This window comes from Trichosurus vulpecula, chromosome 2, assembly GCF_011100635.1.
Source record: "Trichosurus vulpecula isolate mTriVul1 chromosome 2, mTriVul1.pri, whole genome shotgun sequence".
NCBI classification, from domain to species: Eukaryota; Metazoa; Chordata; class Mammalia; order Diprotodontia; family Phalangeridae; genus Trichosurus; species Trichosurus vulpecula.
Genome location: NC_050574.1, coordinates 378,073,471 through 378,097,957, shown reverse-complemented (window position 1 = coordinate 378,097,957; position 24,487 = coordinate 378,073,471). Strand labels below are relative to the sequence as shown.

Here is a 24,487-nt window from a genome sequence, read left to right as displayed (position 1 = left end):
TAATTAGGGAGGTATAAAATGATAGTCTAACTGCAGTAAAGACCAAGTTGAGACTATGTAAAATAAATTTGTAGTGTATACAGTAAGCACAGTTTCATGATTTCCCTAGCTTTGTTCAGCAGTATATGCAAAGGCAACAGGTAGTAAATCTAAAGTTAGGGTTTGGCAGGATGAGACCGGCAACAGAGTAAGGGAGCAAGGGACTTGAAGGTAGAGAATAGAATCGAACTGGTTTACCAAGGATTCAAGTGGGGGAAAAAGTAGAGTGTAGCTTCAGAAAGAACTAAGGGATAGAGGGTTTGGTGCTTATGGTGAGAATGAGGAACAATGCTAGGGCTAGTAAGGTATAGGGAAAGAAGGAAAGACAGAAGGTTTTGGTATAATGAAAACACTTCAGAATCCATAAACATGGAAGTGGAACAAATGTGATGGCAAGATGAAGTTCAAGATGTCAGGACTTCTTGAGGCCCTCAGTAGGGGCTAACAGTGGAAAGAAATTCTTGCACTGTCTCCAGGATGACCACTAACAAGAAGGGTAAACCAAGAGCTGGTATTATTCACCAGAATCTTTGGATTTGCCTGATCTACATGGCAGTTCTTGACCTCACTAACTATCATGGATCATCCAGATGCAACTAACACTCCGGACTTCAACATCTGGTCCCAAATGGGAGGGCAAAACCGGGCCCCTGCAGTAGCAGCACCCACCGCTCTTCTGTCCAGTATAAGAAGGCAGTGGTTTTGGAGACCTGTAGCAATGCTCAGTGAAATAAGGAGTGATGCTTTTTGGAGGCAATAAGGGGGAGTGAAAGTGTCTACTCACAGCTCACAAGAGAAGGGGAGCAGTCACTCACAGGTTTCTCATGGGGAGATTTTTATTTCCTCTCTCTTCCTAACATCTACCAGGGGAATGTATCCAAGATGTAACAGAGAATATTGCAAGATTTATCCAATTGTATGACAATTACCTATGCTTCTGATGTTACCTGGAAAAAAATGACACTGCCAAAAGAAACCTAAAAAGTACAGCTAGAGATAACCAAATTGTAGACAAACACAGGGAAACAGATTGTACTTGCCTCACTACTGCCCCCTGAAGGCAAAGGAGAAGAAAAACCGATTTGGGAACTGAATACCTCCAGCATCTAAGAAAGTGACGAACACTCCTGGACCACAGTTTGAAATGTAGGGATGATAAGATTCCTGGCTAGAGATGGAATATGCCTAACAATGCTTATAATAATGTATTTTTCTGAAGCCTTACAAATCTAGTCCAAAGAACCTTAAACTAAAAAGTGAAAGCAAAAAGACTGCCTCTGTATATTCCTCAGAGGTAGATACCACAACTACAATAGATAGAAGATGAGACATTCAGAAGATGAAATCCAATAATTACTAAAGTCCCTGGCCTTAAAATGCCTCTAACACAAACCCCTAAAGGTTAGACAACAAGCAAGAAGAACCAGAGATGGTGACACAAGGAAGCAAATTTGACCTCACTGAGACTTTGGCAGGATGAAACCCATTACTGGAGAGTCCTTCAGACCTCATGCAGAAGAAACAGGGAAACAGTGAGAAGGGAGGCAACGATATGCACTGTGTATCAGAAGGTATATTTTCTGTGAGAAAATCCAAGAACTGGGATGGGGCTTTGACAGATGTTTTCTAATATGCGAAGGGCTGTCATGTGGAAGATGGATTAAACTTTGTCTATTTGATTCCCAAAGAAAATGCAACAGGTGAAAATTTGCAAAGAAATCAATTAAGGCTAAGCAGTCACTTTACACAAGACTCAAAAGAAGTCAAGGAAGTCAGGAGGTGGAAACAAAGAGGCAAAGCATTCTAGGTGTGAGGGACAGCCAGTGAAAAGGCATGGAGTCCAGAGATACAGGGTCTTGTGAAAGGAAGACAAAGGAGGCCAAGGGGACTGGACTATAGACTATGTGGAGGGAATAAAGTACTAAGAAGACTGGAAAGCTAGAAAGGGGCCAGGCTATAAGGGCTTTTAAAGTCAACTTTTATATTAGATCCTGGAGGTTACAGGGAACCACTGAAGTTTACCATGTAGTGGAAAGGTCTGGGGAGGAGGAGGGGAAGAGACTTGGTTTGACTTGTGTATTAGAAGACTACTTCTGCAGATGAATGGAAAATAGACTGGAATGAAGAGACTTGAGGCAGGGAGACCAACCAGAAAGCTATTACAATACTCCAAGCATGACATAATGAAGGTCTATACCAGGGTGGTGGCAGTGTCAGAGGAGAGAATGAAGTATATATAAGAGCTGGTGTAAAGGTAGAAATGACAGGCCTTGGTAACAGACTGGATATGGGGGTGAAATATAGTGAGGGCATGAGGAAGACAGGCTGTGAGCCTGAGTGACTGGAAGGATGGTGGTACCCTTAAGAGTAACATGAAATTAGGAAGAAGGGAGGGTTTTGGGGGAAAGATAATGAATTTCAATATTGGACATGTTGAATTTAAGACGCTTATGTGACATCCAGTGCCAGATGCCTATTGGCAGTTAGAGATGTGAGAATGGAGGTCAGGCGAGAGGACAGGGCTGGATGAATTGATGTGAGAATCACCCACGAAGAGATGATAAAGGAATCCATGGGAACTGATGAGATCATCAAGTTAAACAGTATAGAGTAAAAAGAGGGCCCCTGACACAGCTGTGTGGGACACCCAAGGTTAGCAGACATGATCTGGAGATAGATTCAGTTAAGGGGACCAGGGAGTGATTAGACAAGAGAGAGAAATGTCACAAAAAACCTGCAGAGGTAGGAGTATCAAGGAGAAGAGAGCGCTCTTCAGTGTCAAAGGGTCCAGAGCGGTCAGGAAGAATGAGAGTTGAGAAAGGGGCAGCAGATTTGTCAATTCTTAAGAGATTACTGGTAACTTTGGAGAGAGCGGTTGCAGTTGAATGTTAAGGCTGTAAGCCAGAATGCAGACCTTTGTTGTTGTTGTTTGTCCTTTGTTCTCAAAGAGAACCATAACATCAGGGAGGCGATGCCACGATGCCATGGAAGTGAATTGGATTTAAGCGAGGAAGGGCTGTGTAAAGTCACTAACCTCACTTTCTCCTCTGGAGCCATCTGGGTCCAGTGGCCAGATATAGATCAGGACAACTAGAGGTGGCCCAGGATGCAGTGGGAGACCATGGCCTTTTCAAGCTAAGACCTTTAACAGGTCTCAGTATGACTGAGGCAGTGCCCATTCAGTGACTAAGGCTTAAGAAGAAATGAGGCAGAGATTGGCCTCTTTACCTAGTTAAAAAAACAAATTGATCTGCAAGAGGAAGACCTTCCGAGTTTCTGGCCAAAACAGAAACAACTGCTGTGTACATTCATTCTGGGCCAATCAGGGTCCAAACAATGATCAAGTAGGGCTTGGCATGGGACCTGTCGTTAGCCAATCAACGGGAGCCAAAAAGAGTTGTTCTGATCTGCGTCTGGTCACTGGACCCTGATGGCTCCAGATGAGAAAGGGAGGCTGGTGACTTTGCACAGCCCTCCCTTGCTTAAATCTAATTCACTTGCATGTCACGGCATCACCTCCCTGACGTCACGGTCCTCTTTGAGAACGAAGGACAAACAACAATCTCTGTGAGTAGAAAAAAAAGGCAGACATTTAGAAAGAGAGAGAAAAAGAAGTAAAGGCACTAACTGTAGACAGTTTTCTCACGGAGTTTAGCCATGAAAGGGAGGAGAGATACAGGATGTTAGCTAACATGATAGATGGATCAAGGGAGGATGTTCTGGAGGAATGAGGAAGAGAAGAATTTGTTTCTAGGTAGCAAAGAAGCAGCCTGTAGACAGGGAGAATTTGAATATTATGTGACTGGGATGACAGAAGGGACGATCTAGTGAAGAAGATGGAATAGAGCGGGATCAATTCTTCAGGAAGAGGGGCTTGCCTTGGAAAGGAGAAGGGCCACCTCTTCATGTGAGATAGGGGTGAAGGAGGAGACAGTAGAAGAGGGGGCTCTTGGAAAATGGTCTCATTTTTTTCAGTGAAACACAAGGTAAAGGTCTCAGCTGAGAATGTGGAGCTCAGTGGTGCCGCGGGAAGCTTGAGGAGGGATGAATAGGTATGTCTCATAAAGGTAAGCGTCACAAAGACTATGGATATATCATTAATAAGGCGGATTTAAAAAGTTAATCACTATGTATACGGCTTAAGTTACCATCCAAAAACATTGATTTTTTACTTACCAAATTATCAGTTTCCGGATCTTCACAAAAGAAGGGCTTTCCTTCCTTTTCTTGCTTCCTAACAAAATTTTCGATATCTACGTCAAAGCTGGCAGAAGTCGTGCCCTCTGAGCCCTGTGTAGACTGTTCACATTTTTCAAACAACAGTGCTAATAATGGAAAGAGCGGATGCCTGAAGGAAAAAAAGGAATAAATTTGCCACATTTCATCTTAAACTTTAACAATTTTTGGAAATGTTCTCAGAAAGCAACGAGCCTTGAAAAGTTAAACTGGTTTATAGAATTACAATACGAAAGTTACAAGTGTTTGTAAAAACCATAGAAAGAGGCATTTAAATTTTAACAGCGGACATTCTTTTTTAACTTAAAATTTCTTAAGACTTATCTCAAGGTTTTCACGGCACGCTAAAAATTCATATTTTAGGCATATCCCCTGACAGAAAAGGCAGACAAGGTAAACGTACATAATTTCTTCATGTCAGAACTTGAAAAATTTAAATGCCACAAATAGTCCAGGTGCACGGGCAAATGCAAAACTGAATTACATATTTTATTTTGGCTCTTTTAATACAGCACTGATAACAAATATGAATTTATCTCACATTAGGATCCTTATACAGAAAGTTCTTTGCATAGGTGACTCATTTAGTGAACAAATATACTAGTATGGGAAACCAAGCAATTTGAGCAAATATTTATCAGAAAAAAACCCAACAGTTAAACAGTGCTAAGAGAAGTAAAAGAATTTTTTTAGAAAAGAATTCTTTTTTTCAACGTTTCAAATTTCTTATCTCCTTCTTCCACATCTTTCAGACTGAGAACTTCAAATAACTTTTTGTCCTTTACATCAGTTTAGGTAAACCAGACCTGATTTCTACTGTTCACCAAAGTCTTTGATCTCCGGAACACTGATCAAGGCTTGAGTTTTTCTTTTAGTTTCCATCCCTGACACATGAATCCAAATCTCTAGAGGCCCACTCAATCTTCGGGCCATAGGCTTGTGAGGTTTGATAAAATAAGGGTTAGGCTTTATTGCTTTTTCACTTAAGATGATAGTGTCAGGTCTTTTCGATTTAGAATTTACACATGTGCTTCAATCACACGCAATGACTCTTTGGCATCTGCTCCACTTGTGTGGTGTGCATGCATGCGTTTGCATGCTTTTCTTTATCTGGTATTTATACTTCTTTTCTTAAAATGTGTCTACAGATTTGAGCCTAGTCGTCTCTTCCAAAAGCACTGATAAGATCTTGCTTTTATTTTTTTTTTTTTTGCAAACAAACCTTTGAAAACATTTAAAAACAATAAATGGGTTTGTAGAGGTATTTTTTTTCACTCACTGCACCATCCCAGGGCCTTGTTCTTGTGATAGATCTATCAGAGGCAGCAGAGTTCAAATCCTGCCTCAGACACTAGCTGTGAGACCTGGCCAAGCCAATTAACCACTATCTGCCTCAGTTTCCTCACCTCAAAATTGGGCATAATAATAGCACCTACTTTGCAGGGTTACTGTGAGGATATACTGAGATATGTGTGTAAAATGCTTTGCAAACCTTAAAGTGCTATGTAAATGGTATTACAGGTAACACCCTAGCCCCCGACTCCCTGGAAAACCAGGCATATTACTTTTTTTACCCCTCCTCCAGGGTCCTCTGGTAATCTTTAAGGAGTTTTGGGAGGTGCAGGCTCTCTGCAAATGTCTTTAGCCCCCACCAATGGTGTTCCCCCAAGTATAGGGGGTATCCCTCTCACCCCAGTTTTTACAAAGGAATATTTACTTCAAAGGCATGACCACATGTGGGAGGCATAATGCTCCTCTCCCTACATTACCCGTGCTCTGGGGAAGAGGGAGGGGATTAGGTTCACAGTTTAGCTCAGTTCCTACTCGAACTGTTCCCAAGTTCCAAGTCCAAAGCCCTCCTTGCACTCAAGTCCAAGCACCCTGGCTTCTCTAGACTTCGAGAGCCACTTTTCTCTCACCTGTTCATTTCATTCCTTCTCACCTCACCCTCCCCCAAGGGTGAACTGTGATCTTTACCCTCCAGACCCAGCAGGAGAGCACAGAACAGAAAGCAACTAGCCCAGTCTGATAAATTTTTAGAAAATAAGTTTTTATTGATATTTTCTGTTTTTTAATCACCAGAGTTATCTATCCCAAGTGTCTGTTCCCTGGTCCTTCCCAGAGAGCCATCCCATGTGACAAACATTTTTTAGAGAGGAAAGAAAATCAGAAAAAAAATTATATACTGCGAAAGTCTGAAAACAAATTCTAAGTGTAACACCTATGTGTTACACAAAGTGTAACAACCCACAAATGGGTTGGCTGGGGGGTGCCCCTTCGTACTTCTTCATTGGAGTTCAACTTGATCTTTGTAATTTTGTTACATTTGCTTTTTTGGTGTGTCATTGTTTTTCTCACTTCTATTGTTTAGTTTTTGTGTATATTATTTTCCTTGGCTCCGCTTACTTCATTCTGCATCAGTTCATATAGACCCTTCTATCCTCTATATGCATCATACATTTCTTATATCACAGTAATATTCCATTACATTCATGTACCACAATTTGTATTCAGCCATTTCCCAACTGATAGGCATCTGTTTTATTTCTAATTCTTATCTATCACAAAAAAGTGTTACTATAGATATTTGGGGGACTTTCTTCTTACTGATGGCTTCCATGGGGTATAGGCCCAGTAATGGAGTCTCTGCCTCAAAGGTTTGGGATTATTTTAATTACTTTATTTGCTTACTTTAAAACTGCTTTCCAAAATGTTGTACCAGCTCCTTCAACAATTATTAATGGGCCTTTTCTTCTATAAGCCCTCCAATACTAACTGGTGACTTTTTGGTAATTTTTGTCAATTTGCAATGTGTAAGATAAAACCTCAAGAATGTTTTGATTTGTATTTCTTGTATTATTAGTGATTTGGAGCAGTCTTTCATGTAGTTGTGAATACTTTACAGATCTTTTGGTAAGTGTTCACATCCTCTGATCATTTATCTATTGGAGGATGGCTATTAGTAATATATATACACATATATGTATATACTGTTTATATATCTTAGATACCAAACTCTTAACAGAGAAATTTGATAAAGATTTTTTTTCCCATTTCACCAAGTCCCTTATTTCAGAAGTGTTAATTTTGTCTGTGCAAAAACTTTTCATTCTCAAGGACTCAGTTATCTATTTTGCCTTTTATAATTGCCTCTATCTCTTGTTTGGTTAAGAATATATGTCCTACACATGGCTGTAAGAGGCATATGATGTTTCTCTTCTAATTTTTTTATAGTAAGATCTTTAATGTTAAGATCACATCTCCACTTAGAATATATTGTGGAATAATTTCTCCCAGTCAGTCTGGCCAGTTTTAAAGACGAAAACTTTCCCAGCCCGTGCCAGTCATTATAGGGGATGTAGATTGCTTCCATATAGGTCATCTGGGTATGTCCAGGATGTTGCCTTCTTGTTTTTATCATTATTTTTATCATTTCTTACAGGTTTTTCTGAATCCATCTCTTTCCTCTTTAGGATAGGCAGTGTGGGATTCAGCCAGTTCACACCAGTTCGGTAGAACCATTCTAATTTTAGGTTGATTCAGCAAACCGGTTGTCAGCAGGGGTGGGGCCTACACCCACCATGTCAGTGGTGGCGGCACCTCAACTCAGTTCCATGGAGAACCAGTTGTTAATTTATTTGAATCCCACCACTGAGAATAGGTATAGGAGATGGACCTGTGATTTCATTGGTTTACAGAACTTCCAAGTAAGAAGTTGCTTCTGTGTAGTTTCTGACCAATGTAGGTCAGTTCCTTCTCTGTAACTTGTCTTCGAAGGTTGCCTGTACCAGAAAGGTTATGAGACTTAAACCCACCTCTTCCTGGCTTTGAGACTGGCACACTATGCCTTATATTGTATTCATGAAAGATAATTTGTTCAGCCTTTCCCCAGTTAAGGGGTTCCCACTTTGAGTTTTTTATTAGAACAAAAACTGAAACTATTATCAGGTTTTTTTTTACACAGGAAAATTCCCTTGGACTTAGAACTTTGTCTAGTACTCATATTGTTGAGTAAAAGGGTATGTTCAGTATAGTCATACTTTGAGTACAGATTTGAATTTCTTTCCAGAACAGTTTGCACAATTCACATCTCCAGTAATATGTTGTTCATTAGTGCGACTGCCCTCCCATAGCCCCTTTGATAAATGACGTTTTAATTTTTTCTCATCTTTGCCAATTCATGGTATGATGAAGAGCCTCAGAATTGTTGTAATTTGCAGTTCTATGGTTATTATTGATTTGGTGCTCCATTATGCTTTTTAGGTAGCTTACTCCTTGTTTAAGGCTTCTCACTTTCTGTGCTAAGCTGTTCTCCTTCCAAATCTTTTTTTCTTAGGTGCTCTAGTTTCATTTTTTTAATATACTGCTTCATTCTTCAATCTATTCTTGGAGTCCTTTAGGCCAAGCCATTTTTTTCTTAGCCTCTACTTGTATTTATTGTGGAGCTATTCCTTGTCTGGCTCTTGGCCTTTTTTAACCCATGATATTTTATTTAGAGTTTTCCTTTGCTTGTTCACATTTCCATCTTGGTTGCTGAATGGGGACTTTGTGCCACAGTAAGGCTCTGTCCTGTTTCTCACTCCTGAATAGAGTGGCTGGGTCCAGGTCCTCTCCTCACTGTAGCTTGGATACTGTTATTCCTACCCTGCTGTAGTACTGAATGGGGTAGTTGGGTCCTGATCCTCTTCCTGCTTTCTTCTACAGTCTTAGTTTTGAACAAGGAGTTGGGGCAGGAGAGTAAAGCAGGCCTTGCCTTCTGCCTCTCTCTTCTTGAGCCCAATGCTGGTTCCAGCCTTGGCTCCATCTCCTTTTCCACATGAAGTCACCTACTGGGAACTGGTTTGTTCCTGGATTGACCCTGACAGGCCTCAACCAGAAGTCAGAGATCTTGTTGGCCTCCTGCAGTGTCTCAAGGCACCCTGGGCACATCAGCCATCAGTCTCCTTGAACAATCTATACTGAGTTGACTGTATCTTTTGCTATGGCTCCAAAAGGCCTCGACTCAGATCCTTCTGGCTTCAGACCAAACTTGTGAAAGATGGTGCTGCCTTCAGATCCTCATTGTGTGGCCCCATCAAGAATGACCTCATGCTTCTGACCATCTTCTTGTGCAGTCTTGGAATACGTGAAGTAACTTATGGGTGTTTCAGTTTAGCTTTACTGAATCTTTGTTTCATCTGGTGCTCTTTTTTATTTTTCTGAGATTTTTCTCAGGGGAGCTAGAGGGAATCTATCATATCACTATCTTTACTGGAAATCCTTGTCACCCTCTTTACCACTCACCATTAGTTATTAGAAGGGCAGCTAGGTGGTACAGTAAATAGAGTACTGAGCTTGGAGTTAGGAAGAATCATCTTCCTCAATTCAAATCTGGCCTCAGACACTAACTATGTGGCCCTGGGCAGGTCCCTGAACGCTGTTTGCCTCAGTTCCTCACCTATAAAATGAGCTGAAGAAGAAAATGGCAAACCACTATAGTATCTCTGCCAAGAAAACCCCAAATGGGGTCATGAAGTCAGATAAGAAAAAGTGAACAACAAAAACAATCACTTATTAAAAGTTCATAACTAATTATTTTTCTAGCTTTATTTTATTAACTATAATTTTGTGAAGGTGGAGAAAAAGTTTATATTGCAGCAAATTAATGAACTCACTTTTCACCCAGAAGACCTAGTAAACAAGCCAGTTCTTTACCTTGAAAACAAGTTAGATGATCATAAATGAATCAAGTAATTATAAGTTGGCATGGTTAAATGAAAGGGCCAGTCTTTCAAAAGACCTGGGGGAAAGCTATCTAGAACTCAATAGAACTGTAGAACTATGTGATGAAATTGAAAGATCATATCAATGACAGTAGTTCTTTTTTCAGATATAAACATATTCAGGCCCCCAGTTATTTTCCCCCCCAAAATACTACTTCATAAATTAAAAACAGCATAAGCTTAATAGCTTATTTAAAACTTATCTCATTTCTAAAATGTTCTATCTTATGAAATGAAGCACTAGAATTTAAAAAGTCAACATTCTAAGTTGAATTATAGTAATTACATTTTAACTAACCTCAAACTAAAGATAGTATCATACTTATATCAATTTGAAATTTATCACAATCAATATATTTCAAAATTAACAGACAAAAGAAATACTAAATCTGAAAATTTTCACCTAAATGATCATTTCAGCTTTCATACAATCTACATAATTTCTTCATTCTGATGAACGTTTTCTACTCCATGTACCCCCTTACCCCTGCCCCAATATATTTAAAATAAAAAATAATTTAAACAAAAAAAAAGAATACATTGTATTTTAGTTGAAGCAGCTACCTATAAATGGCCTGCTTATCTGCATCCATTGGTGTCTGGGATTCCACAGGAGCAGGGCTCACTCCTTCTGCATCAGGGTCAGAACAATTTGGCTCTCGCTCAGTTTTAAACTCTGTTACTACTTGCATCTGTAAAAAGAGAAGGATATCCCATATCACCTTAGACAAACTGATGAACAGTGTTTACTTTTCAAATAACTATCACTGAAATGAGATAAGCTGTTAGTACTTTGATATCACATAGCAATTATACCAAAAAAAACTCAACATAAACCCTTTTTAATCTCCCACTTTTTGATAAATAAAATAACAATCACAGAATTTCAGTATTCTGTTTAAGAACTAGAGTTGCCACTGTATGGGAAATACAGAAGTATGTTCCTTATTTTCTTGTTTGTTCAAATACAACATAATTCAACATTTGAAAAGAGATTTGTATCATACCACAAAAAAACCACACCCATTCTTCCTACTATATCCTGTTACCACATACTTAAATGGATTAATGATTTCATTGGTTTTTCAAGGTTTCCTTCAATGGTACAGATCACAAGCTGTTCATGCCTGATTCTCCTATGGGAAACTTGTCTATGTTCTTCCATACTTCCCTTCAAGGAGTTGACCAAATGAATGCTTTCATTTTTTCCCAACATCACAAGGATACCTCTAGAGAACACAGACTATATATCTATCCAATAGGAGGGCCAAAAACTTATTTTTTCGTTGTTGCAGCCCGTTCATATTTATCATATGCCTCTCTATGGCATCTATATAGTACTCATTTCTAATTTTCTAGAGACTAGTTTTTGATGACTCATAATATTATAATAACAGAGAACAAATGAATAATTCAAAGTTGTTTATTCTATTTAACAAAGTTAAAAATGCAATATATTACAAATTATTAAAGAGACTAAAATTTTCACTTAAAGATTATAGAATAAACAAAAATTTTCCCAAAATGAAATAGCAGCTATATTTTTAACACCAGCATTTGTTAGTTACTGTCTTTATCACAGAGAGCTTTAAAATGCAAAACTCAAAGTAATAGGCAGAAATTGCAAAAAAGGTAAATTTAGGCTGGAAGTAAAGAAAACTTCCTAAAAGAGTCATCCAAAAGTGGTATGAGCTGCTTCACTATGTAACAGGTACGCCTCTCAGAAGAAGTTTCCAAACAAGGGCTGGATGAACCACTTTGGACTTGTCAGGTCCAGAAGCAGCATAATTCAGTGAAAAGAGCATCACTGGATCATACATAGATTTAGAACTAGGAGGGCATCCCGGTCAACCTCCTGAAATCCAATATGAAGAAACAAAGGTCCTGAGAGGTTCAGTGATTTGCTGATGATTACACAGGGAAGAAGTAAAAGAAACAGGATTTTCACTTTAGTCTTGGTCTCCAGGGCCAGTACTCTTTCTGTTGTGCCACAGACTTAAGACCAGCCTTAGTAAGTATCTGTGTGACTGTGGGCAAGTCATGTCACCTCTCTAAGTCTCAATTTCTTCACCTGTCAAATAGACAAAATGGCATCTAAGATCCTACCAGCTCTCTAAATCTGTGATCCTGGAACCTCCAGCAGAGCTTCTTCGAGTTGCCTTAGAGGTCCCTCCTAGTCTGACTGGCTTGTAGAGTATGTGAAAAGGATTAATGGGTAGCAGCTTAAAATGATAAGGTAGAACAAAATTCTGAAGGGCTTCAAACTCCCAGCAAGACTTGTTTTTTTTTTTTTTTAGTCCTAGAGGCAAAAGCCACTGAAATTTCCTGAATAGGGGACTGATGTATTCAGAATTATGCTTTTAGAAGATTACTTTGGACAATGGAGAAGGGAGAGGCTGGAAGCATGTAGATGAATGAAGAGGCTGTTACAATAATCCAGGTAAGAGGTAATGAAAATATGAACTAGGATGATGGCTATATGATTGAAAAGAAGACAAAAGATATGAGAAATAGCATGGAAATATAATTGGCAAGACTTGACAACTTACTGGAATGGAGTGGGGAAAGTAGGGGAGAGGGAAGAGTTGAGGATGATTCCAAGATCATGACTGGGTGACTAAAAGGATGGTGTCACTTCTCTATTTGTCAGAGAAAAATCTGCCAATCTATATGGACAAATAGTGAGATGTAAGGAAGTATAAACCAGTATAAATGGCTTTTCTAAAAACTTTGCCTATAAAATGGAAGAGATATCTGTATCTATCCATCCATATCTTCTATATATACATACATTATATATATTTTCCCCAAGAGTTCATCTGTAAAAATGTATAAATATGAATGCATATGTGTATGTATATATGTATCTTGTGTGTGTGTATCTTCTCTATGTTACCAAATATTTTCCAGAGGTTTTCTGAAATAAATTTGAGTAACTGGAAAGGGATAGGATTTAGAACTAAAATCCTAAAAAGAGAAGAAGAAACAAGTGTCAGAACCTTAAACCTGGTAAAGAAATGACGAAAGAGATGATTTTAGAGAATCCTAGGTAGTATAAACTGATGCACAGTGAAGTTAGTAGAACCAGGAGAACAATTTATACAAGGACTACAACACTGTAAAGAAAGACAACTCTGAAAGACTTAAGAACTGATCAATATAACAATCAACCACTAGGTACCCACATCCTGACAATGACATGATGGCCACAAAGTATAGAAGGAAATAAATATTTCTGAGCATGGCTACTGAGGGAATTAGTTTTGCTCAAATACACTTTTTAATGTTTTTTCCTTTATTTTTTTAATGGAAGGACAATTATGACTCCAAAAAAAGAGGACCACTGAAACATTTTTAAAAATAAACAGAAGAGAACAGAAGCAAATTTATAAGGAAGCAAAAATAAGCAGGACAGTTTTGAAAGTAATGTGTAAAAATTATTTTATGTATACATATTTTAAGCAAGTGGAATGAAACAGATTTACAATATCACACAGAATCCCTTTTGTTCTGTTATGTGCATGGAAATGCTCTTTTTTGGTGCCTAGGTCTTTGTGTCATCACATTCCAAATCTTCAAGGGGAAACTGTATTATTTTATAGAAAGCTTCATAGACATGAAAAAGAATGTAATCAACTATGCAGATCATGAGAAAATAAGATAGAAGAAAGTGAAAATAGAAACACCTTAGTCTCCAGCGTGACAATATCATCTGGATCCAGTTCACTCTTATCACTGTCCACAGAGGGCTTACCACAAATTAGAACTCTGTGGATGTGACTGAGGAAGACCAGGACCTGAGCCACAGCAACTGCGTAGAAATGCCTATCTTTTATGTGGTCTGCTTTGTGGTCTTCCTCTTCTATGGCAATATTTTTTGGCTCTCATAATCATTACCTTCCAGGCGCAAGAGGACAAAATGAGGAAGGAGTATTACCTGGTGAATAAGAGGGCATGTATCAAGACCTTGCTATCAGTGAGACAATGCTCACATGCTATATGCCCCCAAACCTTACAGTATAGTGCCTGGCACTTCATGGTGCTCCCAGCCTTTGAGTTCATCATCATGGCCTTGTTCACCTTGACACCGTGGTGCTGACAATAAAGTGATAAAATGTCTCACCGTTGTGGAAATGGAAGATCACCAATCCTAACTACCTGATAGTTGTTCCCTATCGGCTTGATTCTCTTAATAGCACTACTCTGCTCATTTCTCCTATAAACTGGTATTAAAGTAACTGAATATTGCTTTCATTATCATATTCTCCCTAGAACATATCCTAACTTTTAGTTTTTTCAATTATTTCAGAGATATCTTGAGTATCTTTGACATCTTTCAGTCATCAGCACCATCATTGAAATTATTCTTACAGCAAGCTGGTGAGTACCAGTGGCTTTAACATTAATTTTCTAAACTTTTCAAAGTTGGCTAGCTGATCACGCTCCTCAGATAGGGCTATACCAGTCATATTTTGTGATGGAACTGTTTTTTTCTTTAGTCCCTTATGTGGTCTTCTTTATTTATATCATAATCAGGATACAGATCATTGAAAATAGAAAATTAGTTGAAAAAAGTCACATTAATTGGCACATCTACAGCTTTGTTTAGCCCCTAATGCTGCTTGTCAGGAGGATCACAGGTGAAATGTGGCAGGAAATGCTATGAATTGGACTCCACTGCAAAATGAGAGTAAATGATAAAAGAATTAATCTGGCCTACTTTTATTTCATCTCTTTCATTGTTTTATGCTTCTTTCTTGATCAGAATATGGTGAATCTGATGATCCTGTCCATTTATCCAATCAAATCAGATCAACTTCAACAGTTAATGGAATCAGTTTTGAAAATAACAGATTCCTTGGAAAAATGGTTCCTCTGGAAGAAGGCTGACTGGCTGTGTACCACGAGCATCAAAGCAACCCTCAGTCAACATGTTATTAATAATATCCAAAGTCTTTCTGCATTTTTTAAAAGAAAACAACAAATCAAGAGTACTAAAATTTTCTACCTTTCTTATCGAGTATAGAGAGGCAACAAAGTATAGCAGAAAGGGCACTAATCTTAAACATAGAAAACCTGCATCCTATACGTTGCTTTGTTGCTAAAATTGGTAATACAAACAAGACATTTTCCCCCTTACTTGTATCTATGAAATGGGGGAATATAATGTTTTTCATTTACTGCAGCATGATGAAGAAAATAAAATGGGAAGAGTATTAAGATGTTTTGAGCTTATTCCTATTAGAGATGCAACACAGTGTAGTACAAAAGAGTACTAGAAGTCTGGGTTCAAATCCTTGGTCCAACACTTACTAGATGAAATGGCCATGGGCATATCACTTAACCTCTCTGAGCCTTAGTTTCCCCATCTGTAAAATAGAGATAATAAGTGTTCATGTTTGTTGATACTTGTCAAGTTCAGAATAACAAAAATCAAAATTAAAATTCTGGAAAAAAAGATAAAAAATGGGAGTAATAACACCACTTGACAGGGCTGTTATGACTAAATCTATTTGTAAGTTATTATGCAGTCTATAAATGTGAATCATTAGTAGCACTAATTATTATTATTATTATTATCATTAGCTTCACAGATAGAGCAGGAACAAAAGAAATTTATGAAAAAAGAGCCCATTAACCTAAGTGATATATAAATAAGGCTTACCTCAGTGATAAAGAGAGAGAACCAGAACTAAAAATGATCTTAAGCAACATCCAGACAAGCCAGCCTGGCCAAAATAACAAAGAACCCTGAGAGAAAGACAGAAAACAGTATGTGCAAAGCCAGGAACTCCAAAGAGTCCCAGAAATAGTAATGTTTGCCAGACCAAGTACCCCACTTCCAGCCTGGCTCCTACAGCAAGTGTCCAGAAATAAATCCTAGTGAGACCCAACCTAGTAAATGCCTCTGCAGATGCTGCAGCTCCCACAACAGCCACTGCTACTGAACATCAGGAAAAGACTCTATCAAGTGGTTTGAAGCAATTAGAATATATGGTTTTATCAATGGAAATAACACTAAGGAAAAGGCATTAGCAATTAGCATCTCTGCACTGCCACTGCACTGCAAGGAGCAAACGGCCACCCCATTTATCCCGCAGTTGAACTATATGTGTCACTTCCCATTAGAATATAAATTCCTTGAGTGGAGGGACTTTCTCGATTCTCTATTTATATTCCTGGGGCTTAGCACAGTGCTTGGCACCAAGTAAATGTTCAATAAATGCTTTTCCATTCACTCATTAATTCAAAAAACTCCAATATTTCACCTCACACCTGGATAATTCAAACCTTAAAAAACATGAGAAGATTTATATGAACTGATACAAAGCAAACAACCAGAAAAAAGATATACTCAATGACAAGTATTAAGTGAAAAGAACAATAAATCAGCCTGTGACACCCACTGGCTGTGTCATCATGGGCAAGTCATTTAATCTTTCTGACCCTCAGTTTCCTCATCACAATTTTATTTGCTTTAATTAAGCTAAAATCTGCCTTCTGGACCACTCACCTGAACCCTCCTCTCCCAAATGCAAACAGAAGAAAAAGAAAACCCTTTACAAAAATGTATAGTCAATCAAAACAAATTTCCATATTGGCCATGTCCAAAAAAAAAAAAGCACCTCATTCTGCATCCTGAATCCTTCACTTCTCTATCGGGAGGTAGAGAACACGTTTCATCATTAGTCCTCTGGAATCGGTCACTGGTCGTTATACTGACAAGAGCTCATCACAAAAGTATTTCATCACACCTAAACTTGTTCATCCATTCTCCAGTTTGTGGATGCCTCTGCAGACTCCCATTCTTTGCCACCTCAAAAAGAGTTTATTCATGTTTATCTTTTTATATTTCTCTCCACTCTCTTGTTTGAACTTCAAAGTTTGTCTGCAGTTCTAATCTTTTATCAGAAATGCCTGGAAGTCCTCTATTTCATTAAAGATCCATTTTTTCCTCTGAAGCATTATATTCAATTTGCTGGGTAAGTTATTCTTTTGCTGTAAGCCCCATAACCTTTGCCTTTCTGGAACAAAGTATTCCAAGTTCTCTGCTCCTTTCATTAAAGTGGTGGTTGCTGCTAAATCATGAGTGCTCCAGACAAAGGTTCCTTAGTATTTTAATTCTTTCTACCTGCTTATAGTGTTTCTGAAAAAGACTTCATTTCTAGAATATATAGAGAACTGAGTCAAATTTACAAGAATACAAGTCATTCTCCAATTTAGAAATGGTCAAAGAATATGAACAGGCAGTTTTCAGAGGAAGAAATTAAAGCTATCTATAGTCATATGAAAAAATGCTGTAAATCACTACTAATTAGAGAGATGCAAATCAAAACAACTCTGAGGTACCACATCACACCTATTAGATTGGCTAACATGACAAAACAGGAAAATGATAAATGCTGGAGAAGATGTGGGAAAGTTGGAACACTAATTCATTGTTGGTGGAGCTGTGAGCTGATCCAACCATTCTGGAGAGCAATTTGGAACTCTGACCAAAGGGCTATAAAAATGTGCATACTCTTTAACCCAACAATACCACTTCTAGGGCTGTATCCCAAAGAGATCATACAAGAGAGAAAAGGACCCATATGTACAAAAATATTTATAGCAGCTCTCTTTGCGGTGGCCAAGAACTGGAAATTGAGGGGATGCCCATCAACTGGGGAATGGATGAACAAGATGCGGTATATGAATGTACTGGAATACTATTGTGCTATAAGAAATGAAGAGCAGGGGCAGCTAAGTGGTGCAGTGAGTAGAGGACCAGCCCTGGAGTCAGGAGGACCTGAGTTCAAATGCGGCCTCAGACACTTGACACACTTACTAGCTGTGTTACCTTGGGCAAGTCACTTAACCCCAATTGCCCCACCAAAAAAACAAAAGAAAAAAAAATGAAGAGCAGGCAGACTTCAGAAAAACCTGGAAAGACTTATATGTACTGATGCTGAGTGAAGTGAGCAGAATGAGAACATTGTACACAGTAACAGCCACAGTGTGCAAGGACTGATTTTGATAGACTTAGCCCTTCTCAGCAATGCAAGGACCTAAAACTTTTCCAAAGGACTCATGATGGAAAATGCCATCCACATCCAGAGAAAGAACTATGGAATTGGAATGCAGAGTAAAACAAATTCTTTTCTCTTTTGGTTTGTTTTCTTTCTCATGGTTTCTCCCATTCGTTATAATTCTTCTACACAACATGACTAATGTGAAAATGCGTTTAATAGGAAAATATGTGTAGAGCCCATATCAGATTGCATGCTATCTTAGGGAGGAAGGGGGAGAAAATTTAAAACTTATGGAAGTGAATGTTGAAAAACGAAAATAAGTAAATTAATAAATTGGGGGGGGGACTACAATTGCTATGCCCTTAGGCTAATTTCCCTCCAAACCTGGAATAAAAAGATACATTAATTTAAAAAAAATAGGAATGTACACGTAGAGCCTATATCAGATTGCAGTCCATCTTGAGGAGGGAAGGGGAAAAAAATTAAAACTTATGGAAGTAAATGTTGAAAACTAAAAATAAAAAAAGCATCATCCAATAAATAAATAAATGAAAAAATAAATAAGCAAGTCCAGGACCTCACTACCCAGGAATGCCATTCCCCTGAGCAGGTCCCCTTTTCTGTTCAACATGGATCTGTGACATCTACCGGCAACAAAGCTACCAGTAATAGACCTGTCCTCTTTGCAGTACTCCAATATGGGTCTGGGACCTCCTCTTGCCATGGTGAAATTCACAGCCTCTCTCCCTGGGTACTGTAGGACTCTGAGCAAGTCATGCTCCTGGTCAGATTCCATTCTCAACATCTTCAGATTTCCCTTGTCTGTCTATGTCACACTGGGCTAGACAAGTTACTAATTTTTTTTCTGGATTCCCCTATCAGGATTTGTTACATTTTCTAGAAGTTCAGAGAGGTTTGTGGAAGGGAACTCACTACACTGCTTCAAATCATTCCACCATCTTTGCTCTGCCTCACTTTCCTTATCCATAAAATTTGGGAGCTAGATGGCTTCTGATATTCTTCCACCTCTAGATCTAAGAGTGCAATCTCTACCCCCTGTCCCCTAGCCAAAACTGTTGGAGGGAAACAGAAAAGGGGCACTTGGCAGTGGAGTGGGGGACCAGAGATAAAATAATTTTTAGAGGAAGCCAAGCATGCATTTATATATGAAGATCAAAAATGGAAGAAATATGAGTCATCTAAGCAAAAAAAAAAAGAAAGAAAGAAATTTGTTAACAGAATGGAGGTGCAGGAAGGAAAAATTGAAAAAGGATAAGCAAATGAGAGACTCTGAAAGGATAGGACAGAAGTGGCTGAAAGATCAGAGAGTGGTAGCAGAAAAGCAGGTTTTGACAAAGGCAGCCAACAACTCTGAATCACAGCATTCAGGAGAGGAAGAAATGGGAGTTAGCTAGCTATTGGATTAGGATATGGTAACATTTAATTAGGGCCCTGACCCTGAAAGGTCCTGTGATGATGACAAATGACACCGGTTGTCTTTCAAGAACCATTGAATACAGGATAGAGTATGGTTATCACAATCCCTACAACCCTGTAGCAAAATGTGTAAGGTGCTGGTCCTGATGAAAGTACTAGAAGTGAGAGCCTAATTATTGACTCTGGTCCTGAAGGTGAAAGGCATGATCTCCAAAATGGTACATTATTTCTCATATTATGTTTTGTAACTATCTTCAGGAAATAAGAATGTCATCCAATCAATGAAAACACTCTAGCAGTTGAGACGCGAGTGCACCAAATGAGAAGAATCAGCAGGAATGTCAAACTAGGAAGTAGTAGTACAACCCAGCTCACTTTTTTTTGGGCGGGGGGGGGGGGGGCCTTACTGAATACTTTTATTCTACACATAGAAGCCACTAAGGATCTGGCCCGTGGGCTCATCGGGACTTCATTACAAGGACAGGGCTCCACACATCAACACCAGGGTTGGTGGTGAGACCAGGTGATTCTATCCCAGTCACAAGATGATAAGGGTTTTCCGACAGAGAACCACATGTCAGGTCGTCTCTGGTGTAAGACAGTTCTAACGAAGCAGTGAGAACATCACAGAAAGGAGGGAGAGGTAAGTTAAGCAGCAGAGGCCCCTGCCCCCAAAACAAAACTGGTCTAGTACTTGGTGCTGCCCATTCTTAGGGCAGGAGCAGACTTCTACAGAGGTGACTGGCACCTGCGAGCTAACAGGCCTCCTGGCTACAGAGCTTACTTGGCCTGAGGGTTTCTGAAGTTCCTTCCAGCAAATTTAGCCTTGCTGCCCAGCTCTTCCTCAATTCTGAGAAGCTGGTTATACTTGGCCAGATGCTCAGATCGGCAGGGGGCACCAGTCTTGATCTACCCAGTGCAGAGGCCCACCACCAGGTCTGCAACGAAGGTATCTTCAGTCTCCCCAGAACGATGGGAAACCACCACTCCCCAGCCATTGGACTGGGCCAGCTTGCACACCTGGAGAGATTCAGTTATGGAGCCAATCTGGTTCTGAGGAGGAGGCAGTTGCAGGCTTTCTAGTTCACAGCCTTTTCAATGCACTTGGGATTGGTCACTGTGAGTTCACCCCCTGCCACCTGGATGCCTGCAGTAGCAGTGAAATCCTTCCAAGCTCCCCAATCATCTTGGTCAAAGGGATCTTCAATAGACACCATGGGATAGTCCTTGATGAAGCTCTTGTAGAGGTCCCAAAGCTCAGAATTCCGAGGCAGCAACATCCATGCCAATTATGACCTTATCAGTGTAGCCAGCCTTACTAATAGCAGTCTTTAGCAAGTCCAGAGCTTCTTTATTCTCCAGGATGTTAGGAGCGAAGCCACCCTCATCCCCTACATTGGTGGCACCCTGTCCATGTTTCTGCTTAATCACACTCTTCAGGTTGTGGTAGACCTCAGCTCAACGCGCATGGCCTCCTTAAAGTTTGCCACCCCAACAGGGAGGATCATGAACTCCTGCATGGCCAGCTTGTTACCAGCACGGGAGCCACCACTGATCATGTTGAAGGCTGGAACTGGAAGGATGACTTCAGCATTGCCTGCAATGCTGAGCAATATGGTGGTACAGGGAGACACCTTTCTCAGCAGCTCTGGCCTTACAAACAGCCAGAGACAGTCTCAATATGGCATTTGCACCAAATTCAGATTTATTTTCAGTGCCGTCCATCTCTATGATCAATTTGTCGATCTTCTCCTGCTCCACAACATTCACTTTCTTGCTAACCAGGGTCGGGGCAATAGTTTTACTGATGTGCTCAACCGCTTTTGAGACACCCTTCCCAACTTAGTGGGTCTTATCATTGTCTCGGAGCTCCAGGGCCTCATGGATACCCACAGAAGCCCCACTGGGCACAGCAGCTCGGAAGAGACCTTTTCCAGTGTAGAGATCAACTTCAACGGTGGGGTTTCCACAAGAGTCAAAGATCTCTCTTGCTTGGATCTTCCAAACAGACATGTTGAGTTTCTGGTTGGGGCTTCCTCCACTGGGCTCAGAGAACAGAGGCTGAGGGAACCCAGCTCACTTTCAAACTACTCCAATAAAGAACTGAAGAAGACAACCAGATCTAGAGGTGACTGGGAAATACAAGAAGAAACCCACAGTGAGTCATTTTTCCAGCCCAGAGAAACAAGAAGAAGTCTGTAGGCAGTGGGAAGGGAGGTCTAGCAAAGAAAGCCCATTAACAGACCTCTGTGACAAGGCCTAGATGGGAGCCTGCAGTTGTGTACCCAGGACAGAGAACACGCAATAGTTGTTCAGATGTTTTCAGTTGTGTCCAACTCTTCGTGACCCCATTTAGAATTTTCTTGGCAAAGACACTGGAGTGGTTTGCCTTCTCCAGTTCATTTTACAGATGAGGAACTAAGGCAAATAGGGTTAAGTGACTTGCCCGGGATCACACAGCTAGTAAGTGTCTAAGGCAAGATTGGAACTTAGGAGGATGAGTCCTTCTCAATCCAGGCCTGGCACTCTATCCACTGTACCTCCTAGCTTCCTGAGATCCCTGACCAATGTAGTTTTACTGTCTATTTCTCCCTGTAATTAATTTAGCTTTTCCCTTTTAAATATTTAGATCCTGCCATTTGGTACATATCTTAAGCATTGGATATTAATATTCATCGTCTATGGTACCTTTCAGCAAAACATAGTTTCTCTTTAAATCAAATATGCTTTTGCTGTTACCTTGTCTGAGTTTATGATTATTACCCTCTGCCTTTTTACTTCAGCTGAAGCATATTATATTTTGTTCCACATACTTATTTTGGCTGCATGTAGCTTTCTGTTTCAAGTGCATTTCTTGTAAATGACATTTTGGATTCTAGCTTCTTATCTGTTCTATGTTCTTCTGTTTTGTGGGTGAGTTCATCCCATTGACATTCACAAAAATTACTGTGTGATTCCCTAAATTCACTTCTCCTATACTTTTTGTACTGTTTGCTTTCTACTCTCTCTTTATAAAGAAGAATGTGCTCATCTCCAGTGCTCTATGTCTAATGTAACTTATTTCTGCTCCCCTGCCTCTGTTTTTCCCCTTCTTTGAGTGCTCCCCCCAAACCCCACAGCCCATACTTATTCAAATTATTCCTTTAATAATTTTAGATCTTTCTCCAAGATCTACCCTCCTTTGAGTTTGCTCTGCTTAGAACTAGTCCCTCTCTCTTATTCCTGCCTCTCCCCTTTTCTGCCTGTTTTCCTGTTGTAGTTCTGTACCCAGGTGTGTGTACATATTCTTCCCTCCTCTGACCAGTCCAAATGAAGTGAGGTTCAAGTGTGGCCTGCTCCCCTCCCCCAATTTCATGTTGGTATAGACTTCTATTTGTGCACCTGAATTATGAGATAACTTTCCCCTTTCTTCCTCTCCTCTCAACCTCAGTGTATTTTTCCCCTCATTGTTCATTTTTCTCTCAAGACCAACAAAAACACTCCCAAGACCTCTGTATTATTAAATTCCTTCTATGGGCCCTAATAATAGGATCTGAGGGGACACATTGTAAACAGTGCCTTATGGTTGTTTGCTCATATTTACCTTCTGTTTCTCTTAAATCTGGTATTTGGATTTCAAAGTTTCTATAAAGTTGTAGTCTTTTCATCAGGAATGCTTAGAAATCCTCTAATCAAAGGTTCTCTTTTCCCTTCTAGGATTATACTCAGTTTTTCTGTGTAGATTATTCTTGGTTGTTAGCACCTTTTGCCTTTTGTATTTCAAGCTCTCTATTCCTGGGAGTTTTTGTTTTTGTGTTTCTTTGAGGAGGTGACCAGTTGATTCTTTCTATTTTCACTTTACCCTCTCGTTCTAAGAGATCAGGATTTTTTAAAAATGATTTACTGAAATAAGATGTCTAAGTTTTAATCTTGGTTTTCAGGTAGTCCAGTGACACTTAAATTCTCTCTCCTTAGAAGGCCTTCTTAAATTTTTTTCACTCACAACTCCTTCAGCACTTTAGGAGTTTTTTTAAGTTTTTTTTTTTTGGCATGAGATACATTTTCTTCTTCTTTTTTTTAAGTTTGGTCCATCTTAATTTCCAGAAAGTTTGTTTCTTGGGTAAGGTTTTTCATCTCTTGTTCCAAGATGTGAATTCTCTTTCCAATTCTTCCCATGGATCTCATTTCTTTTTCCATTTTCCTGTTAAGGTTCATTTGATTAAAAAAAAAACAATTTTAAACTTAAAAAAAGCCCCACAGACACAAAAACTCTTGCTCCATCTTCTAGTTCAACTTGTGCCCAAGTTTTTTTTTTTTAATGCCTTCTCTTGTAGATGTTTTAGAATCATTCTACTCTTCTGGGTCTTGCCCATCCTTGTCATGTTAATAGATGGGGTTTTTTTTAATGTTGGGATTCTTTCATTGTTCAGCCTACATTGAAAAAAAAAATTTTTTACAGCCTCTATTCTGACTTCGGACTTTGTTAGGGCCCCATTCTTCTCACTGCTGAAGGAAATGGCGAGGCTATATTTAGTCCTGTTTTATATCATCTGGGATCCTGCTACTGTTTGAGGAGGGCATTAATGCCCCCAATAATACAGCATTCAAATTTTATCTCAGGGATCTCAGGGAAAGTCCAGGCTAGGGATCTGCAAGCTTTCTGAAAGCAATCTATGAATTCCAATCCAATCTGTTGCCAAGGACTGTCAATTTGTCCTGTAACATCTCTTGAATACATCCTCTTCTCTCCTCTGGTACTGTCATCACATTAGTGTATGCCTTCGTCTCCTTATACCTGGATGACTGAAATAGCCTTCTGGCTGGCCACCCTTCCAGTGCCCACTCATTACTAAAGCAATTTTCCTAAAGCACCAGTTCAACCAAATCATCCTCCTCCCCAATACACATAAACACAATCAACAAACTCCAATGGGCTTTTATAAAACCCTCCATTTGACATTCAAAGCCCTTCATAACCAACCCCACACCTTTCTACTCTTCTTATATTTTATATCCATCCCA

At 39.4% G+C, this 24,487-nt stretch overlaps 1 protein-coding gene and 1 pseudogene across 1 annotated transcript in view; both read right to left on the bottom strand.

Annotated features, from left to right (window-relative positions):
• The window catches only part of PKNOX1 (PBX/knotted 1 homeobox 1), a 195,615-nt gene that overhangs the window by 73,590 nt on the left and 97,538 nt on the right, over positions 1-24,487 (bottom strand). Inside the window, exons 4-5 of the mRNA XM_036744889.1 lie at positions 10,602-10,729; positions 4,216-4,387 (exon numbers count right to left, since the gene is read on the bottom strand). Coding sequence (XP_036600784.1) covers positions 4,216-4,387; positions 10,602-10,729 — 300 coding nt within the window. The remainder of the gene's footprint in view (positions 1-4,215; positions 4,388-10,601; positions 10,730-24,487) is intronic.
• Positions 20,262-21,499, bottom strand: LOC118837795 (annotated as a pseudogene).